The sequence below is a fragment of the Panulirus ornatus genome, chromosome 22 (assembly GCF_036320965.1).
Source record: "Panulirus ornatus isolate Po-2019 chromosome 22, ASM3632096v1, whole genome shotgun sequence".
Classification (NCBI taxonomy): Eukaryota; Metazoa; Arthropoda; class Malacostraca; order Decapoda; family Palinuridae; genus Panulirus; species Panulirus ornatus.
Genome location: NC_092245.1, coordinates 6,924,393 through 6,946,389, shown reverse-complemented (window position 1 = coordinate 6,946,389; position 21,997 = coordinate 6,924,393). Strand labels below are relative to the sequence as shown.

At 41.7% G+C, this 21,997-nt stretch overlaps 1 protein-coding gene across 8 annotated transcripts in view; it reads right to left on the bottom strand.

Annotated features, from left to right (window-relative positions):
• LOC139756517 (6-phosphofructo-2-kinase/fructose-2,6-bisphosphatase-like) overlaps positions 1–21,997 on the bottom strand; it is a 444,091-nt gene that overhangs the window by 349,536 nt on the left and 72,558 nt on the right. For all 8 annotated transcript variants that reach the window (XM_071675982.1, XM_071675987.1, XM_071675988.1 and 5 more), the window contains one exon: positions 15,078–15,262. In XM_071675982.1, coding sequence (XP_071532083.1) covers positions 15,078–15,262 — 185 coding nt within the window. The remainder of the gene's footprint in view (positions 1–15,077; positions 15,263–21,997) is intronic.

Genomic DNA, 21,997 nt, shown 5'->3' with positions numbered 1-21,997 from the left:
AAAAATAGTTTCAAGACAAAAATTCTACACAACAAACATACTTCTTTTGTAAAAAGCCATAATCTTATCTTTACCATATCTTTATAATCAAAATCATCTATTAGCATCCTCAGATGGGTTTATAATGTTTAATCACTGCAAACACTGAACAAGAGCTGTCCTTAGCCACTGGCTTGGTAAGGGTGAGGCACGAAAGGCTAAGAAGAGGCACTGAAGTTCATTAGTTACGGAGACTATTGCCATGCCCACCCCCTTGAGGGAGCTCTAGGTGGGAACAGGTGTCAGAGGTATAAATAGATATACAGAATCACTTTTTGTCAACAGTGGGATGCCATAAAAATCATAAACAGATTCATCATAAAACAAGCTTTTGTGTGCACATAAGGGCCACCAGGCCTAAAGTGACACTAATCTTTCACAAGAAGATGGTTACATGTGTCTTTGTTGCTCTTATAATGTGCTTGATTCGTTTCCAATCATCAATGACTATGGGCAAGGCTGGGAATCTTAGCATCAAGTAAGCTAATGAAGCATATGAAACAAAAACTGGTGGAGGTATTAGTCAAGTTCAGGAAATATTCACCAAAATTGGTGTTATATATTTTTCTACTATTCCTCTGCATGGGGAATCTAGGTCATGGGTTTCCCCCAATTAAGTTACAATAGGTCATGCTAGGTTAGAAGGGTCCTGAAAATTGGGGACCTCAAGCTGTGGTTTATATTAGGCTTTTTCTTTTTCCTTGTGCTTCAAAGATTTACAAATTTTGTTATTCTTTTTATAACACTGTTGGGGTTTATTTCTTTTACTTCCACCTTACTTGTTGGTTGAATGGGTTACCCTAAAAATCAATCCCACTGAGACTCCAACGTAGTTTCAGTTAGAGGTTTAACAAAAGCAATTCCATTTTTCTTAAGTGATGACTCCTACAGGTATATAGGTCTCCATGAATGCAACAACGTTTTATCAAAAAGTTAAATACATCACTACTAAATAAAAAAGTCTGGAAAAGTGTGTGAAAGGAGAAAGTTGAGAGTAAATGTGAATAAGAGCAAGGTTATTAGGTTCAGTAGGGTTGAGGGTCAAGTCAATTGGGAGGTAAGTTTGAATGGAGATAAACTGGAGGAAGTGAAGTGTTTTAGATATCTGGGAGTGGATTTGGCAGCGGATGGAACCATGCAAGCGGAAGTGAATCATAGGGTGGAGGAGGGGGCGAAAATTCTGGGAGCCTTGAAGAATGTGTGGAAGTCGAGAACATTGTCTCGGAAAGCAAAAATGGGTATGTTTGAAGGAATAGTGGTTCCAACAATGTTGTATGGTTGCAAGGCGTGGGCTATGGATAGAGTTGTGCACAGGAGGGTGGATGTGCTGGAAATGAGATGTTTGAGGACAATATGTGGTGTGAGGTGGTTTGATCGAGTAAGTAATAATAGGGTAAGAGAGATGTGTGGTAATAAAAAGGAGTGTGGTTGAGAGAGCAGAAGAGGGTGTATTAAAATGGTTTGGTCACATGGAGAGAATGAGTGGGGAAAGATTGACCAAGAGGATATATGTGTCAGAGGTGGAGGGAACAAGGAGAAGTGGGAAACCAAATTGGAGGTGGAAAGATAGAGCGAAAAAGATTTTGAGTGATCGGGGCCTGAACATGCAGGAGGGTGAAAGGCGTGCAAGGAATAGAGTGAATTGGAACGATGTGGTATACTGGGGTCGACGTGCTGTCAATGGATTGAACTAAGGCATGTGAAGCGTCTGGGGTAAACCATGGAAAGTTCCGTGGGGCCTGGATGTGGAAAGGGAGCTGTGGTTTCAGTGCATTATTACGTGACAGCTAGAGACTGAGTGTGAACGAATGGGGCCTTTGTTGTCTTTTCCTAGCGCTACCTCGCACACATGAGGGGGGAGGGGTTGTTATTTCATGTGTGGCGAGGTGGCAATGGGAATGAATAAAGGCAGACAGTATGAATTATGTACATGTGTATGTATGTATATGTCTGCGTGTGTATATATATGTATACGTTGAGATGTATAGGTACATATATTTGCGTGTGTGGGCGCGTATGTATATACATGTGTATGAGGTTGGGTTGGGCCATTCTTTCGTCTATTTCCTTGCGCTACCTCGCTACAGCGGGAGACAGCAACAAAGCAAAATACAATAATAAATATATTTTTTTTTTTTTTTTTTGCTTTGTCACTGTCTCCCGCGTTTGCGAGGTAGCGCAAGGAAACAGACGAAAGAAATGGCCCAGCCCACCCCCATACACATGTATATACACACATCCACACACGCCAATATACATACCTACACAGCTTTCCATGGTTTACCCCAGATGCTTCACATGCCCTAATTCAATCCACTGACAGCACGTCAACCCCGGTATACCACATCACTCCAATTCACTCTATTCCTTGCCCTCCTTTCACCCTCCTGCATGTTCAGGCCCCGATCACACAAAATCTTTTTCACTCCATCTTTCCACCTCCAATTTGGTCTCCCTCTTCTCCTCGTTCCCTCCAACTCCGACACATATATCCTCTTGGTAAATCTTTCCTCACTCATTCTCTCCATGTGCCCAAACCATTTCAAAACACCCTCTTCTGCTCTCTCAACCACGCTCTTTTTATTTCCACACATCTCTCTTACCCTTACGTTACTTACTCGATCAAACCACCTCACACCACACATTGTCCTCAGACATCTCATTTCCAGCACATCCATCCTCCTGCGCACAACTCTATCCATAGCCCACGCCTCGCAACCATACAACATTGTTGGAACCACTATTCCTTCAAACATACCCATTTTTGCTTTCCGAGATAATGTTCTCGACTTCCACACATTCTTCAAGGCTCCCAAAATTTTCGCCCCCTCCCCCACCCTATGATCCATATATATATATATATATATATATATATATATATATATATATATATTTCTTTTTTAATTTTCCAAAGGAGGGAGCAGAGAGGGGGGCCCGGTGGGGATGTTCCCTCGGGAGCCCAGTCCTCTGTTCTTAACGCTACCTCGCTGTCGCGGGAAATGGCGAATAGTATGAAAAAAAAAAATATATATATACATATATTATTTATATATTTATTATACTTTGTCGCTGTCTCCCGCGTTTGCGAGGTAGCGCAAGGAAACAGACGAAAGAAATGGCCCAACCCCCCCCATACACATGTATATACATACGTCCACACACGCAAATATACATACCTACACAGCTTTCCATGGTTTACCCCAGACGCTTCACATGCCTTGATTCAATCCACTGACAGCACGTCAACCCCGGTATACCACATCGCTCCAATTCACTCTATTCCTTGCCCTCCTTTCACCCTCCTGCATGTTCAGGCCCCGATCACACAAAATCCCCTTCACTCCATCTTTCCACCTCCAATTTGGTCTCCCTCTTCTCCTCGTTCCCTCCACCTCCGACACATATATCCTCTTGGTCAATCTTTCCTCACTCATTCTTTCCATGTGCCCAAACCACTTCAAAACACCCTCTTCTCCTCTCTCAACCACGCTCTTTTTATTTCCACACATCTCTCTTACCCTTACGTTACTCACTCGATCAAACCACCTCACACCACACACTGTCCTCAAACATCTCATTTCCAGCACATCCATCCTCCTGCGCACAACTCATAACCCACGCCTCGCAACCATACAACATTGTTGGAACCACTATTCCTTCAAACATACCCATTTTTGCTTTCCGAGATAATGTTCTCAACTTCCAAACATTCTTCAAGGCCCCCAGAATTTTCGCCCCCTCCCCCACCCTATGATCCACTTCCGCTTCCATGGTTCCATCCGCTGCCAGAGCCACTCCCAGATATCTAAAACACTTCACTTCCTCCAGTTTTTCTCCATTCAAACTCACCTCCCAATTGACTTGACCCTCAACCCTACTGTACCTAACTGTGTCAACAATACAGTCACCCCCTTTTTTAATAAATTCCACTGCAATACCATCCAAACCTGCTGCCTTGCCGGCTTTCATCTTCCGCAAAGCTTTTACTACCTCTTCTCTGTTTACCAAATCATTTTCCCTAACCCTCTCAATTTGCACACCACCTCGACCCAAACACCCTATATCTGCCACTCTGTCATCAGACACATTCAACAAACCTTCAAAATACTCATTCCATCTCCTTCTCACATCACCACTACTTGTTATCACCTCCCCATTTACGCCCTTCACTGAAGTTCCCATTTGCTCCCTTGTCTTACGCACCCTATTTACCTCCTTCCAGAACATCTTTTTATTCTCCCTAAAATTTACTGATAGTCTCTCACCCCAACTCTCATTTGCCCTTTTTTTCACCTCTTGCACCTTTCTCTGCTATTGACGTTTGTGTGAATAAATTGTACATTTTCCTTTTCCATAGCCAGAGGTTGAACCATTATGTGACGTTCATTTTTTCATTCATTTCAAGCTAAAAGTTTGTTTTCTAAATTGTTTCTTACATTTTTCATATGTATATATATGTATGTGTGTGTGTGTGTGTGTGTGTGTGCGTGTGTGTGTGTGTGTGTGTGTGTGTGTGTGTGTACATATATGTATATTATCCCTGGGGATGGGGTGAAAGAATACTTCCCACGTATTCCTCGCGTGTCGTAAAAAGCGACTAGAGGGGACGGGAGCGGGGGGCCGGAAATCCTCCCCTCCTTGTATTAACTTTCTAAAATGGGAAACAGAAGAAGGAGTCACGCGGGGAGTGCTCATCCTCCTCGAAGGCTCAGAGTGGGGTGCCTAAATGTGTGTGGATGTAACCAAGATGTGAAAAAAGGAGAGATAGGTAGTATGTTTGAGGAAAGGAACCTGGATGTTTTGGCTCTGAGTGAAACGAAGCTCAAGGGTAAAGGGGAAGAGTGGTTTGGAAATGTCTGGGGAGTGAAGTCAGGGGTTAGTGAGAGGACAAGAGCAAGGGAAGGAGTAGCAATACTCCTGAAACAGGAGTTGTGGGAGTATGTGATAGAATGTAAGAAAGTAAATTCTCGATTAATATGGGTAAAATTGAAAGTTGATGGAGAGAGGTGGGTGATTATTGGTGCATATGCACCTGGGCATGAGAAGAAAGATCGTGAGAGGCAAGTGTTTTGGGAGCAGCTAAATGAGTGTGTTAGCGGTTTTGATGCACGAGACCGGGTTATAGTGATGGGTGATTTGAATGCAAAGGTGAGTAATGTGGCAGTTGAGGGAATAATTGGTATGCATGGGGTGTTCAGTGTTGTAAATGGAAATGGTGAAGAGCTTGTAGATTTATGTGCTGAAAAAGGACTGATGATTGGGAATACCTGGTTTAAAAAGCGAGATATACATAATTATACTTATGTAAGTAGGAGAGATGGCCAGAGAGCGTTATTGGATTACATGTTAATTGACAGGCGTGCGAAAGAGAGACTTTTGGATGTCAATGTGCTGAGAGGTGCAACTGGAGGGATGTCTGATCATTATCTTGTGGAGGCTACGGTGAAGATTAGTATGGGTTTTCAGAAAAGAAGAGTGAATGTTGGGTGAAGAAGGTGGTGAGAGTAAGTGAGCTTGGGAAGGAGACCTGTGTGAAGAAGTATCTGGAGAGACTGTGTACAGAATGGAAAAAGGTGAGAACAATGGAAGTAAGGGGAGTGGGGGAGGAATGGGATGTATTTAGGGAATCAGTGATGGATTGCGCAAAAGATGCTTGTGGCATGAGAAGAGTGGGAGGTGGGCTGTTTAGAAAGGGTAGTGAGTGGTGGGATGAAGAAGTAAGAGTATAAGTGAAAGAGAAGAGAGAGGCATTTGGACGATTTTTGCAGGGAAAAAATGCAACTGAGTGGGAGAAGTATATATATATATATATATATATATATATATATATATATATATATATATATATATATATATATATATATATATATATATATATAAGGTATAAGTTTGTTGAGTATTCCTGGTAAATTATATGGGAGGGTATTGATTGAGAGGGTGAAGGCATGTACAGAGCATCAGATTGGGGAAGAGCAGTGTGGTTTCAGAAGTGGTAGAGGATGTGTGGATCAGGTGTTTGCTTTGAAGAATGTATGTGAGAAATACTTAGAAAAGCAAATGGATTTGTATGTAGCATTTATGGATCTGGAGAAGGCATATGATAGAGTTGATAGAGATGCTCTGTGGAAGGTATTAAGAATATATGGTGTGGGAGGCAAGTTGTTAGAAGCAGTGAAAAGTTTTTATCGAGGATGTAAGGCATGTGTACGTGTAGGAAGAGAGGAAAGTGATTGGTTCTCAGTGAATGTAGGTTTGCGGCAGGGGTGTGTGATGTCTCCATGGTTGTTTAATTTGTTTATGGATGGGGTTGTTAGGGAGGTAAATGCAAGAGTTTTGGAAAGAGGGGCAAGTATGAAGTCTGTTGGGGATGAGAGAGCTTGGGAAGTGAGTCAGTTGTTGTTCGCTGATGATACAGCGCTGGTGGCGGATTCATGTGAGAAACTGCAGAAGCTGGTGACGGAGTTTGGTAAAGTGTGTGGAAGAAGAAAGTTAAGAGTAAATGTGAATAAGAGCAAGGTTATTAGGTACAGTAGGGTTGAGGGTCAAGTCAATTGGGAGGTGAGTTTGAATGGAGAAAAACTGGAGGAAGTGAAGTGTTTTAGATATCTGGGAGTGGATCTGTCAGCGGATGGAACCATGGAAGCGGAAGTGGATCATAGGGTGGGGGAGGGGGCGAAAATTTTGGGAGCCTTGAAAAATGTGTGGAAGTCGAGAACATTATCCCGGAAAGCAAAAATGGGTATGTTTGAAGGAATAGTGGTTCCAACAATGTTGTATGGTTGCGAGGCGTGGGCTATGGATAGAGTTGTGCGCAGGAGGATGGATGTGCTGGAAATGAGATGCTTGAGGACAATGTGTGGTGTGAGGTGGTTTGATCGAGTAAGTAACGTAAGGGTAAGAGAGATGTGTGGAAATAAAAAGAGCGTGGTTGAGAGAGCAGAAGAGGGTGTTTTGAAATGGTTTGGGCACATGGAGAGAATGAGTGAGGAAAGATTGACCAAGAGGATATATGTGTCGGAGGTGGAGGGAACGAGGAGAAGAGGGAGACCAAATTGGAGGTGGAAAGATGGAGTGAAAAGGATTTTGTGTGATCGGGGCCTGAACATGCAGGAGGGTGAAAGGAGGGCAAGAAATAGAGCGAATTGGAGTGATGTGGTATACAGGGGTTGACGTGCTGTCAGTGGATTGAACCAAGGCATGTGAAGCGTCCGGGGTAAACCATGGAAAGCTGTGTAGGTATGTATATTTGCGTGTGTGGACGTGTGTATGTACATGTGTATGGGGGGGGGTTGGGCCATTTCTTTCGTCTGTTTCCTTGCGCTACCTCGCAAACGCGGGAGACAGCGACAAAGTATAAAAAAAAAAAAAATATATATATATATATATATATATATATATATATATATATATATATATATATATATATATATATATATATATATACACAAAGCATGCAGGCAAATGATTGAAATTTTGGCAGCAGTAATTTTCTGGAATATGTATTTTGGATATGAGGTCTTTGGAAATCATGATGAATAGTTCTGCACCACTGGTTTGAGATTAAAGGAAAATGCTATTGCTGGTTTACTGTTATGTCAGTATAAATGCTTAGATTATGGTTAGATGATGTTTAGGTTTCAGGCTCATTGGCCTGTGATATGCTAATCTGCCAAAGGCATTTGTTGGAAGACACTGTAGGTAGTTGTCAGAGTTCAGCAGCCTAGTTTTGGCTGGACTGCTTGGTATGCATCCATGATATACCATTTGTCAGACTGAAAAAAGTTGGTCACTTAAACAATTGAAATTTGGTGAAAAGGAATATAAGCACTAATATGCATGATACAAATTCATTGAGTTACTATGATGGATTTTACAATGAGAGAGAGTAATTTGATGGCAAATTGCTGTCCCTGATTTGGTCAGAGAATAAACATTTAAGTGAAAAAGCAATGAGGATGAAAATATACAGGTCACAGAAGTAAAGTGTAAGACAATTCTTCTAAGAAGTTTAATGATAACTTAATGATGTTGATAAAACTGTACAGCACTGTAAAAGGGTGAAGTGATATGGAAGGTATTTGAAAAAAATGAACATTTAGATCTAGCCACAAGGGTCTTTAGAAGTGTAGGAATAGGGACTTTAATTAATGGTTTCAAAGAGATATGTAGACTTCAAAATCTTATTCATGATGATGAATATGATGTATTCTGGGATTTTAAAGTAAATTATTTATTGAAATAAAATCTGAAGCACATAATGACATTACATATGGATAAAGTGATAGAGAAAAAATAGGATGTGGAAAGAAGAGAAAAATATGTTGAAAGAGAAGAACAGCATGATAGAATCATGGTGCAGGAAAAATGGTAGTTTAGGAGACATATGTAAAAGTTGATTGCAGAGTAGTGAATGAAAGCCTCATGCAGATGAAAAAATAAGAAATGTGTATGTCACTGTGAAAGATCATGTTTGACTTTAAAACTGGGATGTGTATGAATGAACTAAAAGGTTAAATGTACCTGAACAACTCCATATGATAAGAGATAAGGAGTGGAATTAATGATAACAGATAGGGGATGGGGAGAAAGAATACTTCCCACGTATTCCCTGTGTGTCGTAGAAGGCGACTAAAAGGGGAGGGAGCGGGGGGCTGGAAATCCTCCCCTCTCTCTCTTTTTTTTTTCTTTTTTTCCAAAAGAGGGAATAGAGAAGGGGGCCAGGTGGGGATGTTCCCTCGGGGGCCCAGTCCTCTGTTCTCGACGATACCTCGCTAATGCGGGAAATGGCGAATAGTATGAAAGATATATATATATATAATAAAGGGGATGACTGTATTATTGACTGGTTGGTAAGGTTATTTAATGTATGTATGCCTCATGGTGAGGTGCCTGAGGATTGGCAGAATGCGTGCATAGTGCCATTGTACAAAGGCAAAGGGGATAAGAGTGAGTGCTCAAATTACAGAGGTATAGGTTTGTTGAATATTCCTGGTAAATTATATGGGAGGGTATTGATTGAGAGGGTGAAGGCATGTACAGAGCATCAGATCGGGGAAGAGCAGTGTGGTTTCAGAGGTGGTAGAGGATGTAAGGATCAGGTGTTTGCTTTGAAGAATGTATGTGAGAAATACTTAGAAAAGCAGATGGATTTGTATGTAGCATTTATGGATCTGGAGAAGGCATATGATAGAGTTGATAGAGATGCTCTGTAGAAGGTATTAACAATATATGGTGTGGGAGGCAAGTTGTTAGAAGCAGTGAAAAGTTTTTATCGAGGATGTAAGGCATGTGTACGTGTAGGAAGAGAGGAAAGTGATTGGTTCTCAGTGAATGTAGGTTTACGGCAGGGTTGTGTGATGTCTCCATGGTTGTTTAATTTGTTTATGGACAGGGTTGTCAGGGAGGTGAATGCAAGAGTTTTGGAAAGAGGGGAAAGTATGAAGTCTGTTGGGGATGAGAGAGCTTGGGAAGTGAGTCAGTTGTTGTTTGCTGATGATACAGCGCTGGTGGCTGATTCATGTGAGAAACTGCAGAAGCTGGTGACTGAGTTTGGTAAAGTGTGTGAAAGAAGAAAGTTAAGAGTAAATGTGAATAAGAGCAAGGTTATTAGGTACAGTAGGGTTGAGGGTCAAGTCAATTGGGAGGTAAGTTTGAATGGAGAAAAACTGGAGGAAGTAAAGTGTTTTAGATATATGGGAGTGGATCTGGCAGCGGATGGAACCATGGAAGCGGAAGTGGATCATAGGGTGGGGGAGGGGGCGAAAATTCTGGGAGCCTTGAAGAATGTGTGGAAGTCGAGAACATTATCTCGGAAAGCAAAAATGGGTATGTTTGAAGGAATAGTGGTTCCAACAATGTTGTATGGTTGCGAGGCGTGGGCTATGGATAGAGTTGTGTGCAGGAGGATGGATGTGCTGGAAATGAGATGTTTGAGGACAATGTGTGGTGTGAGGTGGTTTGATCGAGTAAGTAACGTAAGGGTAAGAGAGATGTGTGGAAATAAAAAGAGCGTAGTTGAGAGAGCAGATGAGGGTGTTTTGAAATGGTTTGGGCATATGGAGAGAATGAGTGAGGAAAGACTGACCAAGAGGATATATGTGTCGGAGGTGGAGGGAACGAGGAGAAGTGGGAGACCAAATTGGAGGTGGAAAGATGGAGTGAAAAAGATATTGTGTGATTGGGGCCTGAACATGCAGGAGGGTGAAAGGAGGGCAAGGAATAAAGTGAATTGGATCGATGTGGTATACCGGGGTTGACATGCTATCAGTGGATTGAATCAGGGCATGTGAAGCGTCTGGGGCAAACCATGGAAAGCTGTGTAGGTATGTATATTTGCGTGTGTGGACGTATGTATATACATGTGTATGGGGGTGGGTTGGGCCATTTCTTTCGTCTGTTTCCTTGCGCTACCTCGCAAACGCGGGAGACAGCGACAAAGCAAAAAAAAAGAAAAAAAAATATATGTATATATATCCCTGGGGATAGGGGATTAAGAATACTTCCCACGTATTCCCTGCGTGTCGTAGAAGGGGACTAAAAGGGGAGGGAGCGGGGGGCTGGAAATCCTGCCCTCTCGTTTCTTTTTTAATTTTCCAAAAGAAGGAACAGAGGGGGCCAGGTGAGGATATTCCAAAAAAGGCCCAGTCCTCTGTTCTTAGCGCTACCTCGCTGACGTGGGAAATGGCGAATAGTTTAAAAGAAAAAGATACATATATATATATATATATTTTTTTTTTTTCAAACTATTCGCCATTTCCCGCATCAGCAAGGTAGCGTTAAGAACAGAGGACTGGGCCTCTGAGGAAACATCCTCACCTGGCCCCCTTCTCTGTTCCTTTTTTTGGAAAATTAAAAAAAAAAACAAGAGGGGAGGATTTCCAGCCCCCCGCTCCCTCCCCTTTTAGTCGCCTTCTACGACACGCAGGGAATACGTGGGAAGTATTCTTTCTCCCCTATCCCCAGGGATAATATATATATATATATATATATATATATATATATATATATATATATACTTATGGGTAAGTTTGAAGGAATAGTGGTTCCAACAATGTTATATGGTTGCGAGGCCTGGGCTATAGATAGAGTTGTGCAGAGGAGGGTGGATGTGCTGGAAATGAGATGTTTGAGGACAATATGTGGTGTGAGGTGGTTGAGGGACAAGTTAATTGGAAAAAAGACTTGTGTGAAGAAATACCAGGAGAGATTGATTGCAGAATGGCAAATGCTGAGAGTAAGTGAAGCAAGGGGAGTGGGTGAGGAATGGGAGGTATACAGAGAATCAGTGATAGCACATGCAAGAGATGCAAGTGGAATGCAAAGGTGGGAGGTGGGCAAGTCAAAAAGGGTATTGAGTGGTGGGATGAAGAAGTAAAGTTGCTAATGAAAGAGAAAAGAGATGTGTTTTTTGGGTGGTACTTAAGGAAAAGAGTACAAATGATTGGGAGATGTACAAGAGACAGTTGCAGGATGTCATGAGGAAGGTGCAGGGGGTTGAAAACGAGGGCAAATGAGAGTTGGGTGTGCAAGTATCAGTAAACTTTAGGGGGAATATGAAGGTGCTTTGGACAGAGGTAAATAATATTTGAAAGATGAGAGAACAAATGAAAACATCCATGAAGTGGGTAAAAATTGGAAGTGTTAACAAGTAGTGATAAAGTGAGGAGATGGACTGAGTGTTTTGAAGGTCTGTTAAATGTGTTTGAGGATAGAGTGGCAGATGTAGGGTGTTTTTGTCAGGGTGGTATGCAAAGTAATAGAGTCATGAAGTGTGGTTTGGTGAAGAGGTAAGAGGTGTTGAAAGCCTTACATACGATGAAATGCAGCAAGGTGGCCAGAGTGGATGGTACTGTAGCTGAATTTATTTAGAAAGGGGGTGACTGTGTTGGTAGTAGCTGGTAGGAAACCAACGACCATGGAGGCATATTACTATTACTATCCACATGGGTACTGGGAGGGTTTGTGATGGCTGCATGAGTAAGCACTTCAGTGGTTGTTAAGTTGCAATCCTGTGACCAGGTATCTGCCTTTTCTTTTTGCCTCAACCACACAAGGACTATTGGCATTCTGTCTACATACATACAAGCTTTCCTTGCAATACACAACATGACAACAATCAACTCACACAACTCATTCTCCATTACTCTAGATTTTCCTGTGCTGAGCACAGAGCACTAGCTCTGCATTTTCACAAAATGGTTGGAGCAACAGATAGAAGTAATTGGAAGGAACATTTAGGCAGAAGCATTAGGTAGAAACATAGGTAGTGGTAGTAGTAGGTAAGAACTTTAGGCTGAAGCATTAGGTAGTAGTAGTTTATAGGAACATTAGGTAGGAGCCTCTGCAAATAATGCACTTGAGTTGCACTCTGCCTGTGGCCTGTTAAGGGTGAGGCAAAAAAAGGCTAAGAAGTGGCAATGAAGTTTACTAGTTATGGAGATCATTGCCATGGCCACCCACTTGAGGGAGTTCCAGCTGGGAACAGACACCTGGAGTTAACTATTTATAGAGACTCTATTGCCATGGCCACCCACTTGAAGGAGTTCCAGTTGGGAACAGGCAACAGAGATACAGACAGATAGATAGATAGTAACTCTTTTGATAACTGGCTAGTAAGGATTTTCTCTAATACAACATATCCTCAAAAAACTTACACCTCTGCAGTTTTAACAAACAACTTTGTTCCCATTGCCTTTATACAATGGTACTATACATGCATTTTGCCCCTTAACACGATCCATACATACGCTGAAAATCCTAGCTAACCAATCAAAAACACAGTCATCCCCTTAAGAAATTCAACTGTAATAACATCCATCCAGTTGCCATGCCACGTTTCATCTTTAGCAAGGCTTTCACAACCCATTCTCTCTTCACTGAACCACATTCCATTACTCTCTCACTTTATATACTTCCCCTACCCTAAAACCCACATCTGCCACCCTATCATTAAACACATTCAACAGTCCTTCAAAATACTCACGCCATCTCCTCAACCTATCACCATGTGTTGCCACTTCTCTAGTTGCCCCCTTCACCAATGTTCCCATTTGCTCTTTTGTTTTATATACAATATCATCCTCCTTCCAAAACATCTTATCTCCCTTGAAGTTTACTGATAACTGCTCACCTCAACTTTCATCGGCCCTTTTTTTCAGCAAACCTTCTTTACCTCCTATTACTTTCTCGTATACATCTCCCAATTATTTGCACTCCTTCCCAGTAAGTACTCTTTTCTCTTTCACTAGCAACTTTACTTTATCATCCCACCACTCACTACCCATTCTTATCAGTCCACCTATCACTGGCAGAAGTGAAATGCATTTTTCTCACATTACTTCCCTTAATACCTCCCATTCCTCACCCATTCCCCAAGCTTTGTTTACCCTCATCTTCTGCTGTTCTACATTCAATCTTTCTAGGTATTTCTTCACACAAGTACCTTTTCTAAGCTCACCTACTTTCACAACTCTTTCTCACCCATATCATTTCCTCTATTCCAAACGCCTTTACAAATGTTTACCCTCATCTCCACCAGGTAATGATAAGACATCCCACTAGCTGCCCCTCTTAGCACGTTCACATCCAAGAATCTCTTTTTTTACACCTACCAATTAAAGAGTGACCCAAAAATGCCTGCTGACCATTTTTCCAACTCACATATGTATACTTGTGCATGTTCCTCATTATAAACCAGGTATTCCTAATTCCTTTTTCAGCGCATAACTCCATAAGCTATTAACCATTTCTATTCTCATTCAATACCCCATCCCCCTCTCCTTTATACCTTCAACTGCCAAATTACACACTTTCGCATCTAAATCACCCATGTCCAATATCCAGTCTCATGCAGCAAACAAAACTACAAACACAATCATTCAACTGCTCCCAAAATACTTGCTTCTTATCCTCTTCCTTCTGATGACTACATACAAGAGCACTAATAATCATCCATCTTTTGCCATCCTCCTTCATTTTTACCCACATCAGTCAGGAGCTCACTTCCTTATACTCTTACACACATTCCCACAACTCCTGCTTCAGCTGTAGTGCTAACCCTTCCTTAGCTTTTACCCTCACATCAACCAGTGATTTTATTACTAATACATTCCAAAACCATTCTTCCCCTTTACCCTTAACTTTTGTTTCACTTGGAGTGAGAACATCCACATTCCTTTCTTCAAGCATACTACTTATCTCTCCTTTCTCCTCATCTTGGTTGCATCTACACACATTCAGATACCCAAGCCCGAACCTTCAAGAAGGATGCAGACCCCCTGCTTGGCTCCTTCTTCTGTTCCATCTTTTAGAAACAGAAGTACAAGAATGGGGGGTTTACAGCCCCCACATCTACCCCTCTTAATTGCCTTCTACAACACAAAGGAATATCTATTCATATTTATTATACTTTGTTGCTGTCTCTCACGTTAGCAAGGTAGCGCAAGGATACAGACAAAAGAATGGCCCAATCCACCCACATACATGTCCACACACGTACATATACATACCTTTACATCTCAACGTATACATAAATATACACACACAGACATATATACACATGTACAGAATTCATACTGTCTGCCCTTATTCATTCCCGTCGCCACCTCGCCACACATGAAATGACAACCCCCTCCCCCCGCATGTGCACGAGGTAGCACTAGGAAAAGACAACAAAGGCCACATTCATTCACACTCAGTCTCTAGCTGTCATGTATAATGTACCGAAACTGCAGCTCCCTCTCCACATCCAGGCCCCACAAAACTTTCCATGGTTTACCCCAGACACTTCACATGCCCTAGTTCAATCCATTGACAGCACGTCGACCCTGGTATACCATATTGTTCCAATTCACTCTATTCCTTGCACGCCTTTCACCCTCCTGCATGTTCAGGTATATATTTCATTTTCCCCTATCTCAGGGATATATCATAATACATTATAATATTCTTTAATTCAAGATCCAAATCATGAATAATGCAAATAAACTTCAATACATAATGCAAATGAACTTCAAAACACAGGTGAAATCAATACAAACCTCGAATTGGGAACGGTTTATTCTTGGTTAGAAGGCTTGTAGAAAGTGATGAAGGAGTTCCAATTCCAGATCCATTCTCTTCTAACCATGAAGCACCGAGTCCCACACTACCACTTAATGAACCAACACCTCCACCTTTTCGACCACATACACATCCTGGGATATCCATGGCTTGAGGAAATTTCCTGTGGAAAAATATTATGTTAATTAATGGTAATTATGAGGCAATTCACACAATACATTACCCTAAATCACAAATTCCCTTCATCCCTAAGGAGCGGGGAACAAGAAAATTATCCATGTTTCTTCTGTGTGTCATAAGAGACACCTAACAGTCAGGAGTGGGGGGGGGGGGGGGGTCAGAAACCCTTCCTTCCTTGTGATATCACTTTCTAAAAACAGGAACAGAAGAAAGTGCCATGGATGGATTTCTCTTAAAGGCTCATCTTGGGTGTCTGAGTGTGAATGGACAAAGAAAGGATGAGTAGAAGGGAGAGACAGGTACTAAGTTTAAAGAGAGGAACTTGGATGTTCTAACTCTGAAACTAAGTTGAAGGGAAAAGGGATGGAGTGCTTTGGAAATGTTCAGTGGGTACAATCTAGGGTTAAAGTTAGAATGGAAGAAAAGGAGATGATGAACGAAGTGTGACTTAAAAATGTATGAAGGTGTGCTTAAGATTGATGTGGGCAAGACTGAATGTACACTGCAAGAAATAGGTGACTGTAAATGCTTAAGCATCCGGTAGGAAAAGAAATAAGAACAAAAGGGGGGCTTTACATAAAGAGCTGGGTGTGTGCTTCCATAATTCTAATTCCATGGACAGAATCCAGTGTTCACTGATATGAGGAACAATTTGTCAAGATGTGTACCGAAGAAGGATTGGTGATTAGGAATACAGTACTATACTTGGTAAAAAAAAAATTGCATACATTAGTTTATTTGGGTAAGTGGAGTTGGGGGTCAATTGCCATTATCGGACTATGTGTTAACTGACGAACATGCAGAGGAGAAATTGTTGGATGTAAATGGCCTTTTAAAACGGAGGCAATGACATGGGTGGGATATATGTGGTAAAGGAGAGTGAGCTTGGTGAGGAGGCCTGTATGAAACAAGGGAAGTGGTCAAAGAGTGGATGGTACCAGGGAAACAGTCCTAGTATGTGCAAACAAAATGTGTGTTATGAGAAGGTGGAATATGGGTGGATAAGAAAGGGTGGTAAGGAGGAAGTCAAAATGCTAGCGAAAGAGAAAAGAAAAGTGCATAAACAGAATCTGCAGGAAAGGAGTACCTACTTACAAATACCTTCAGTGAAATTTTGCCATGGTGGCAAGGATAGTACACTTTACTCACTACATGACTTGTACAGAGGTCCCCTGCCTACCACAGCTTTATCAACCTAGGTTTTCAGTATAAACACTTTGAATAATCTAAACCATTTTACCAACCACAGCATCAAGTTCTGAGTATTCACTGTTTTCCATGGAACCACCAAATTTTTTTCTGCATACTTGGTAAATGTCAAGTGGCCATGGGCTGCCTGTAGCCCAGACAGTCAGAACACCATTTCTAGAGAAAGCCTGGAGGAGTATCATAACTAGGCTATGTGCTAGGGAGAGCTTTGGGGTAGCCTTTTGTGCAGTGTACTTGGCTGGCTGCTTAGTGGAAGTCACAGCATCAAGGGTGACATACTACCATCATATTATCACTTTAGTTTTTACCTTCTTTTTTATTTTCATAGAATAAATATGTTGCTTCTGAAGTATGACATGCTTATTTCTAAATATGAAGTGTTCATTATGGGACTTAAAGCACAAGCCCAACCTCTAATTTCCCATAGACCTTGTACCTTACCATGATTTTGCCAACCATAGGGTCTTCATGAATATAGCCCTAATGGTTAGCAAGAGACTTTTGTAGTGTGATAACAGCAAAGGAAACTATGGGTGAGGCTGTGGGGGAGCAAATGGGGAAGTGGTAACAGGCAAAGAAGTGAAAAAGAAATGAAGAGATCTCTGAAAGACTGTTAAATCAATCTAGGTAGGGTGTTTGGGAAAAGGTGGTATGCAACGCAGAACAGTCCTGGCAAAAGGCCAGATGAAAAGAGGAGATAATGAAAGTGAAAGCTGGCACATTGTGAAGCATGCAAAGTAGCAGGAGTGGATGGGCTTAAGAAAGACCAGAGGATGTGTAGACCAAGTGTATTCTTTGAAGAATTTGATTGAAAAATACTTTGTATATGTATGTATGATTTGGTAAACAGAGAAGAGGTAGTAAAAGCTTTGCGGAAGATGAAAGCCGGTAAGGCAGCAGGTTTGGATGGTATTGCAGTGGAATTTATTAAAAAAGGGGGTAAATGTATTGTTGACTGGTTGGTAAGGTTATTTAATGTATGTATGACTCATGGTGAGGTGCCTGAGGATTGGCGGAATGCGTGCATAGTGCCATTGTACAAAGGCAAAGGGGATAAGAGTGAGTGCTCAAATTACAGAGGTATAAGTTTGTTGAGTATTCCTGGGAAATTATATGGGAGGGTATTGATTGAGAGGGTGTAGGCATGTACAGAGCATCAGATTGGGGAAGAGCAGTGTGGTTTCAGAAGTGGTAGAGGATGTGTGGATCAGGTGTTTGCTTTGAAGAATGTATGTGAGAAATACTTAGAAAAGCAAATGGATTTGTATGTAGCATTTATGGATCTGGAGAAGGCATATGATAGAGTTGATAGAGATGCTCTGTGGAAGGTATTAAGAATATATGGTGTGGGAGGCAAGTTGTTAGAAGCAGTGAAAAGTTTTTATCGAGGATGTAAGGCATGTGTACCTGTAGGAAGAGAGGAAAGTGATTGGTTCTCAGTGAATGTAGGTTTGCGGCAGGGGTGTGTGATGTCTCCATGGTTGTTTAATTTGTTTATGGATGGGGTTGTTAGGGAGGTGAATGCAAGAGTTTTGGAAAGAGGGGAAAGTATGAAGTCTGTTGGGGATGAGAGAGCTTGGGAAGTGAGTCAGTTGTTGTTCGCTGATGATACAGCGCTGGTGGCTGATTCATGTGAGAAACTGCAGAAGCTGATGACTGAGTTTGGTAAAGTGTGTGAAAGAAGAAAGTTAAGAGTAAATGTGAATAAGAGCAAGGTTATTAGGTACAGTAGGGTTGAGGGTCAAGTCAATTGGGAGGTAAGTTTGAATGGAGAAAAACTGGAGGAAGTAAAGTGTTTTAGATATCTGGGAGTGGATCTGGCAGAGGATGGAACCATGGAAGCGGAAGTGAATCATAGGGTGGGGGAGGGGGCGAAAATCCTGGGAGCCCTGAAGAATATGTGGAAGTCGAGAACATTATCTCGGAAAGCAAAAATGGGTATGTTTGAAGGAATAGTGGTTCCAACAATGTTGTATGGTTGCGAGGCGTGGGCTATAAATACAGTTGTGCGCAGGAGGGTGGATGTGCTGGAAATGTGATGTTTGAGGACAATGTGTGGTGTGAGGTGGTTTGATCGAGTAAGTAATGTAAGGGTAAGAGAGATGTGTGGAAATAAAAAGAGCGTGGTTGAGAGAGCAGAAGAGGGTGTTTTGAAATGGTTTGGACACATGGAGAGAATGAGTGAGGAAAGATTGACCAAGAGGATATATGTGTCGGAGGTGGAGGGAACGAGGAGAAGTGGGAGACCAAATTGGAGGTGGAAAGATGGAGTGAAAAAGATTTTGTGTGATCGGGGCCTGAACATGCAGGAGGGTGAAAGGCGGGCAAGGAATAGAGTGAATTGGATCGATGTGGTATACCGGGGTTGACGTGCTGTCAGTGGATTGAATCAGGGAATGTGAAGTGTCTGGGGTAAACCATGCAAAGTTGTGTGGGGCCTGGATGTGGAAAGGGAGCTGTGGTTTCGAGCATTATTGCATGACAGCTAGAGACTGAGTGTGAACAAATGGGGCCTTTGTTGTCTTTTCCTAGTGCTACCTTGCACACATGAGGGGGGAGGGGGATGGTATTCCATGTGTGGCGAGGTGGTGATGGGAATGAATAAAGGCAGTGTGAATTGTGTGCATGGGTATATATGTATGTGTCTGTGTGTGTATATATATGTGTACATTGAGATGTATAGGTATGTATATTTGCGTGTGTGGACGTGTATGTATATACATTGTGTATGGGGGTGGGTTGGGCCATTTCTTTCGTCTGTTTCCTTGCGCTACCTCGCAAATGCGGGAGACAGCGACAAAGCAAAATAAATAAATAAATAAAAATGTGGCATTTATGGGCCTAGAGAAATCCCATGATACAATTAACAGAGATGCCTTGTGAAAGGTATACAAATTTATGGTGCAGAAAGAAAGCTAATGAATTCTGGTAGGAGTTTCTAACAAAAAAGTAAGGCACAAGTGTGATTAGAAAGGGAGGAGGGTGAGTGTCAGATGAAGCAGAGTCTGCATCAAGGGTGTCTGATGTCATGTTGCTTAAGCTGTTCACATACAGTGTGGTGAAAGTTGTACTGTAAACCCTCGATTTAACAGACTAATCAGGGGAAGGGGGGTCTGTTACTGCCAAAAGTCCATTAAATAAAGAAAGTAACCTATGGGCCATTTTCTAAAGCAATATAAAGTTCACATACTTCCCTTGACTCCTCTATCACTTGATGCCATTTTGAATTGTAAGGATTACAAAATCATTTAACAAATAAAGTCACAATTCTCTATATAAAATCTTGACTATAGTAGCTTGAGGCAGACTGAGACCAAAACAAAACGAGTATACCCCACACTACCAAAAACAAGTGCGATATGAAATGAGCATGGTGTGGCTTTTTTTATGGCTTTTTTTTTTAATCTTCTAAATTATTATCAGTTAATGTATTATCAATTGCCTGGTCTGTTAAATTCAAAATCCGTTAAATTGGGGTCCGTTAAATCAAGGGTTTACTGTATATGTGAAGGCTTTGGAGTCAGAGTTAGGTCAACAGTATGCTAAGGGTGGAGGGGCACAAAAGGCAAATCAGTTGCTGTTTGTATATGACAATGTTCTGGTGGCCAACTTCAAAAAGAAACTCTTAGAAGATGGTATGAGTTTGGGAGAGTGAGTGAAACAAGGAAGTTGAGTGTTAATAGGAGCAACAGCTAGGTAATGAGAAGGTGCAGGTGTTAGGGGGACATGAAAGAAAGAGAGGGGGAAGGATAACTGGAGTGTGCATTTGAATGGGGATGATTTAGAGCAAGAGGAGTTATTTATGTAACTTTGCATACCACTGCATGGATGGAACCATGAGAATAACATGAGTTAGGTGGGGCGAAGGTTCTATATGCTTTAACCCTTAAACTGGAAAATGCCTTCCAAACAGACTGCTCGACAGGCTGTGATGCATCTGCTGTTTTAAACTGTCAGCCTTACTGCCTTACTTATATGAGGACTGATGGTTCTTACTCTCATTTAAATTCCCAGTTGACGTATGGTTACATCTGTTATTCATAGATGTACCACAGATGGAAAAAATATCCTGCATCACAATCAACCATATATCTTAAGAGAGCATAAATAGCATCATCAGGGACAGAAGCCTGATTTACACACAAACTATTTAAGACAATCTAAGGATAATGGAAACAATTTCTCTTGTATCAGTGTTTATATATTTGATGAAAATAAGGCAAAGGGGATAAGAGTGAGTGCTCAAATTACAGAGGTATAAGTTTGTTGAGTATTCCTAGTAAATTATATGAGAGGGTATTGATTGAGAGGGTGAAGGCATGTACAGAGCATCAGATTGGGGAAGAGCAGTGTGGTTTCAGAAGTGGTGGAGGATGTGTGGATCAGGTGTTTGCTTTGAAGAATGTATGCGAGAAATACTTAGAAAAGCAAATGGATTTGTATGTAGCATTTATGGATCTGGAGAAGGCATATGATAGAGTTGATAGAGATGCTCTGTAGAAGGTATTAACAATATATGGTGTGGGAGGCAAGTTGTTAGAAGCAGTGAAAAGTTTTTATCGAGGATGTAAGGCATGTGTACCTGTAGGAAGAGAGGAAAGTGATTGGTTCTCAGTGAATGTAGGTTTGCGGCAGGGGTGTGTGATGTCTCCATGGTTGTTTAATTTGTTTATGGATGGGGTTGTTAGGGAGGTGAATGCAAGAGTTTTGGAAAGAGGGGAAAGTATGAAGTCTGTTGGGGATGAGAGAGCTTGGGAAGTGAGTCAGTTGTTGTTCGCTGATGATACAGCGCTGGTGGCTGATTCATGTGAGAAACTGCAGAAGCTGGTGACTGAGTTTGGTAAAGTGTGTGAAAGAAGAAAGTTAAGAGTAAATGTGAATAAGAGCAAGGTTATTAGGTACAGTAGGGTTGAGGGTCAAGTCAATTGGGAGGTAAGTTTGAATGGAGAAAAACTGGAGGAAGTAAAGTGTTTTAGATATCTGGGAGTGGATCTGGCAGCAGATGGAACCATGGAAGCGGAAGTGGATCATAGGGTGGGGGAGGGGGCGAAAATCCTGGGAGCCTTGAAGAATGTGTGGAAGTCGAGAACATTATCTCGGAAAGCAAAAATGGGTATGTTTGAAGGAATAGTGGTTCCAACAATGTTGTATGGTTGCGAGGCGTGGGTTATGGATAGAGTTGTGCGCAGGAGGATGGATGTGCTGGAAATGAGATGTTTGAGGACAATGTGTGGTGTGAGGTGGTTTGATCGAGTAAGTAACGTAAGGGTAAGAGAGATGTGTGGAAATAAAAAGAGCGTAGTTGAGAGAGCAGATGAGGGTGTTTTGAAATGGTTTGGGCATATGGAGAGAATGAGTGAGGAAAGATTGACCAAGAGGATATATGTGTCGGAGGTGGAGGGAACGAGGAGAAGTGGGAGACCAAATTGGAGGTGGAAAGATGGAGTGAAAAAGATTTTGTGTGATCGGGGCCTGAACATGCAGGAGGGTGAAAGGAGGGCAAGGAATA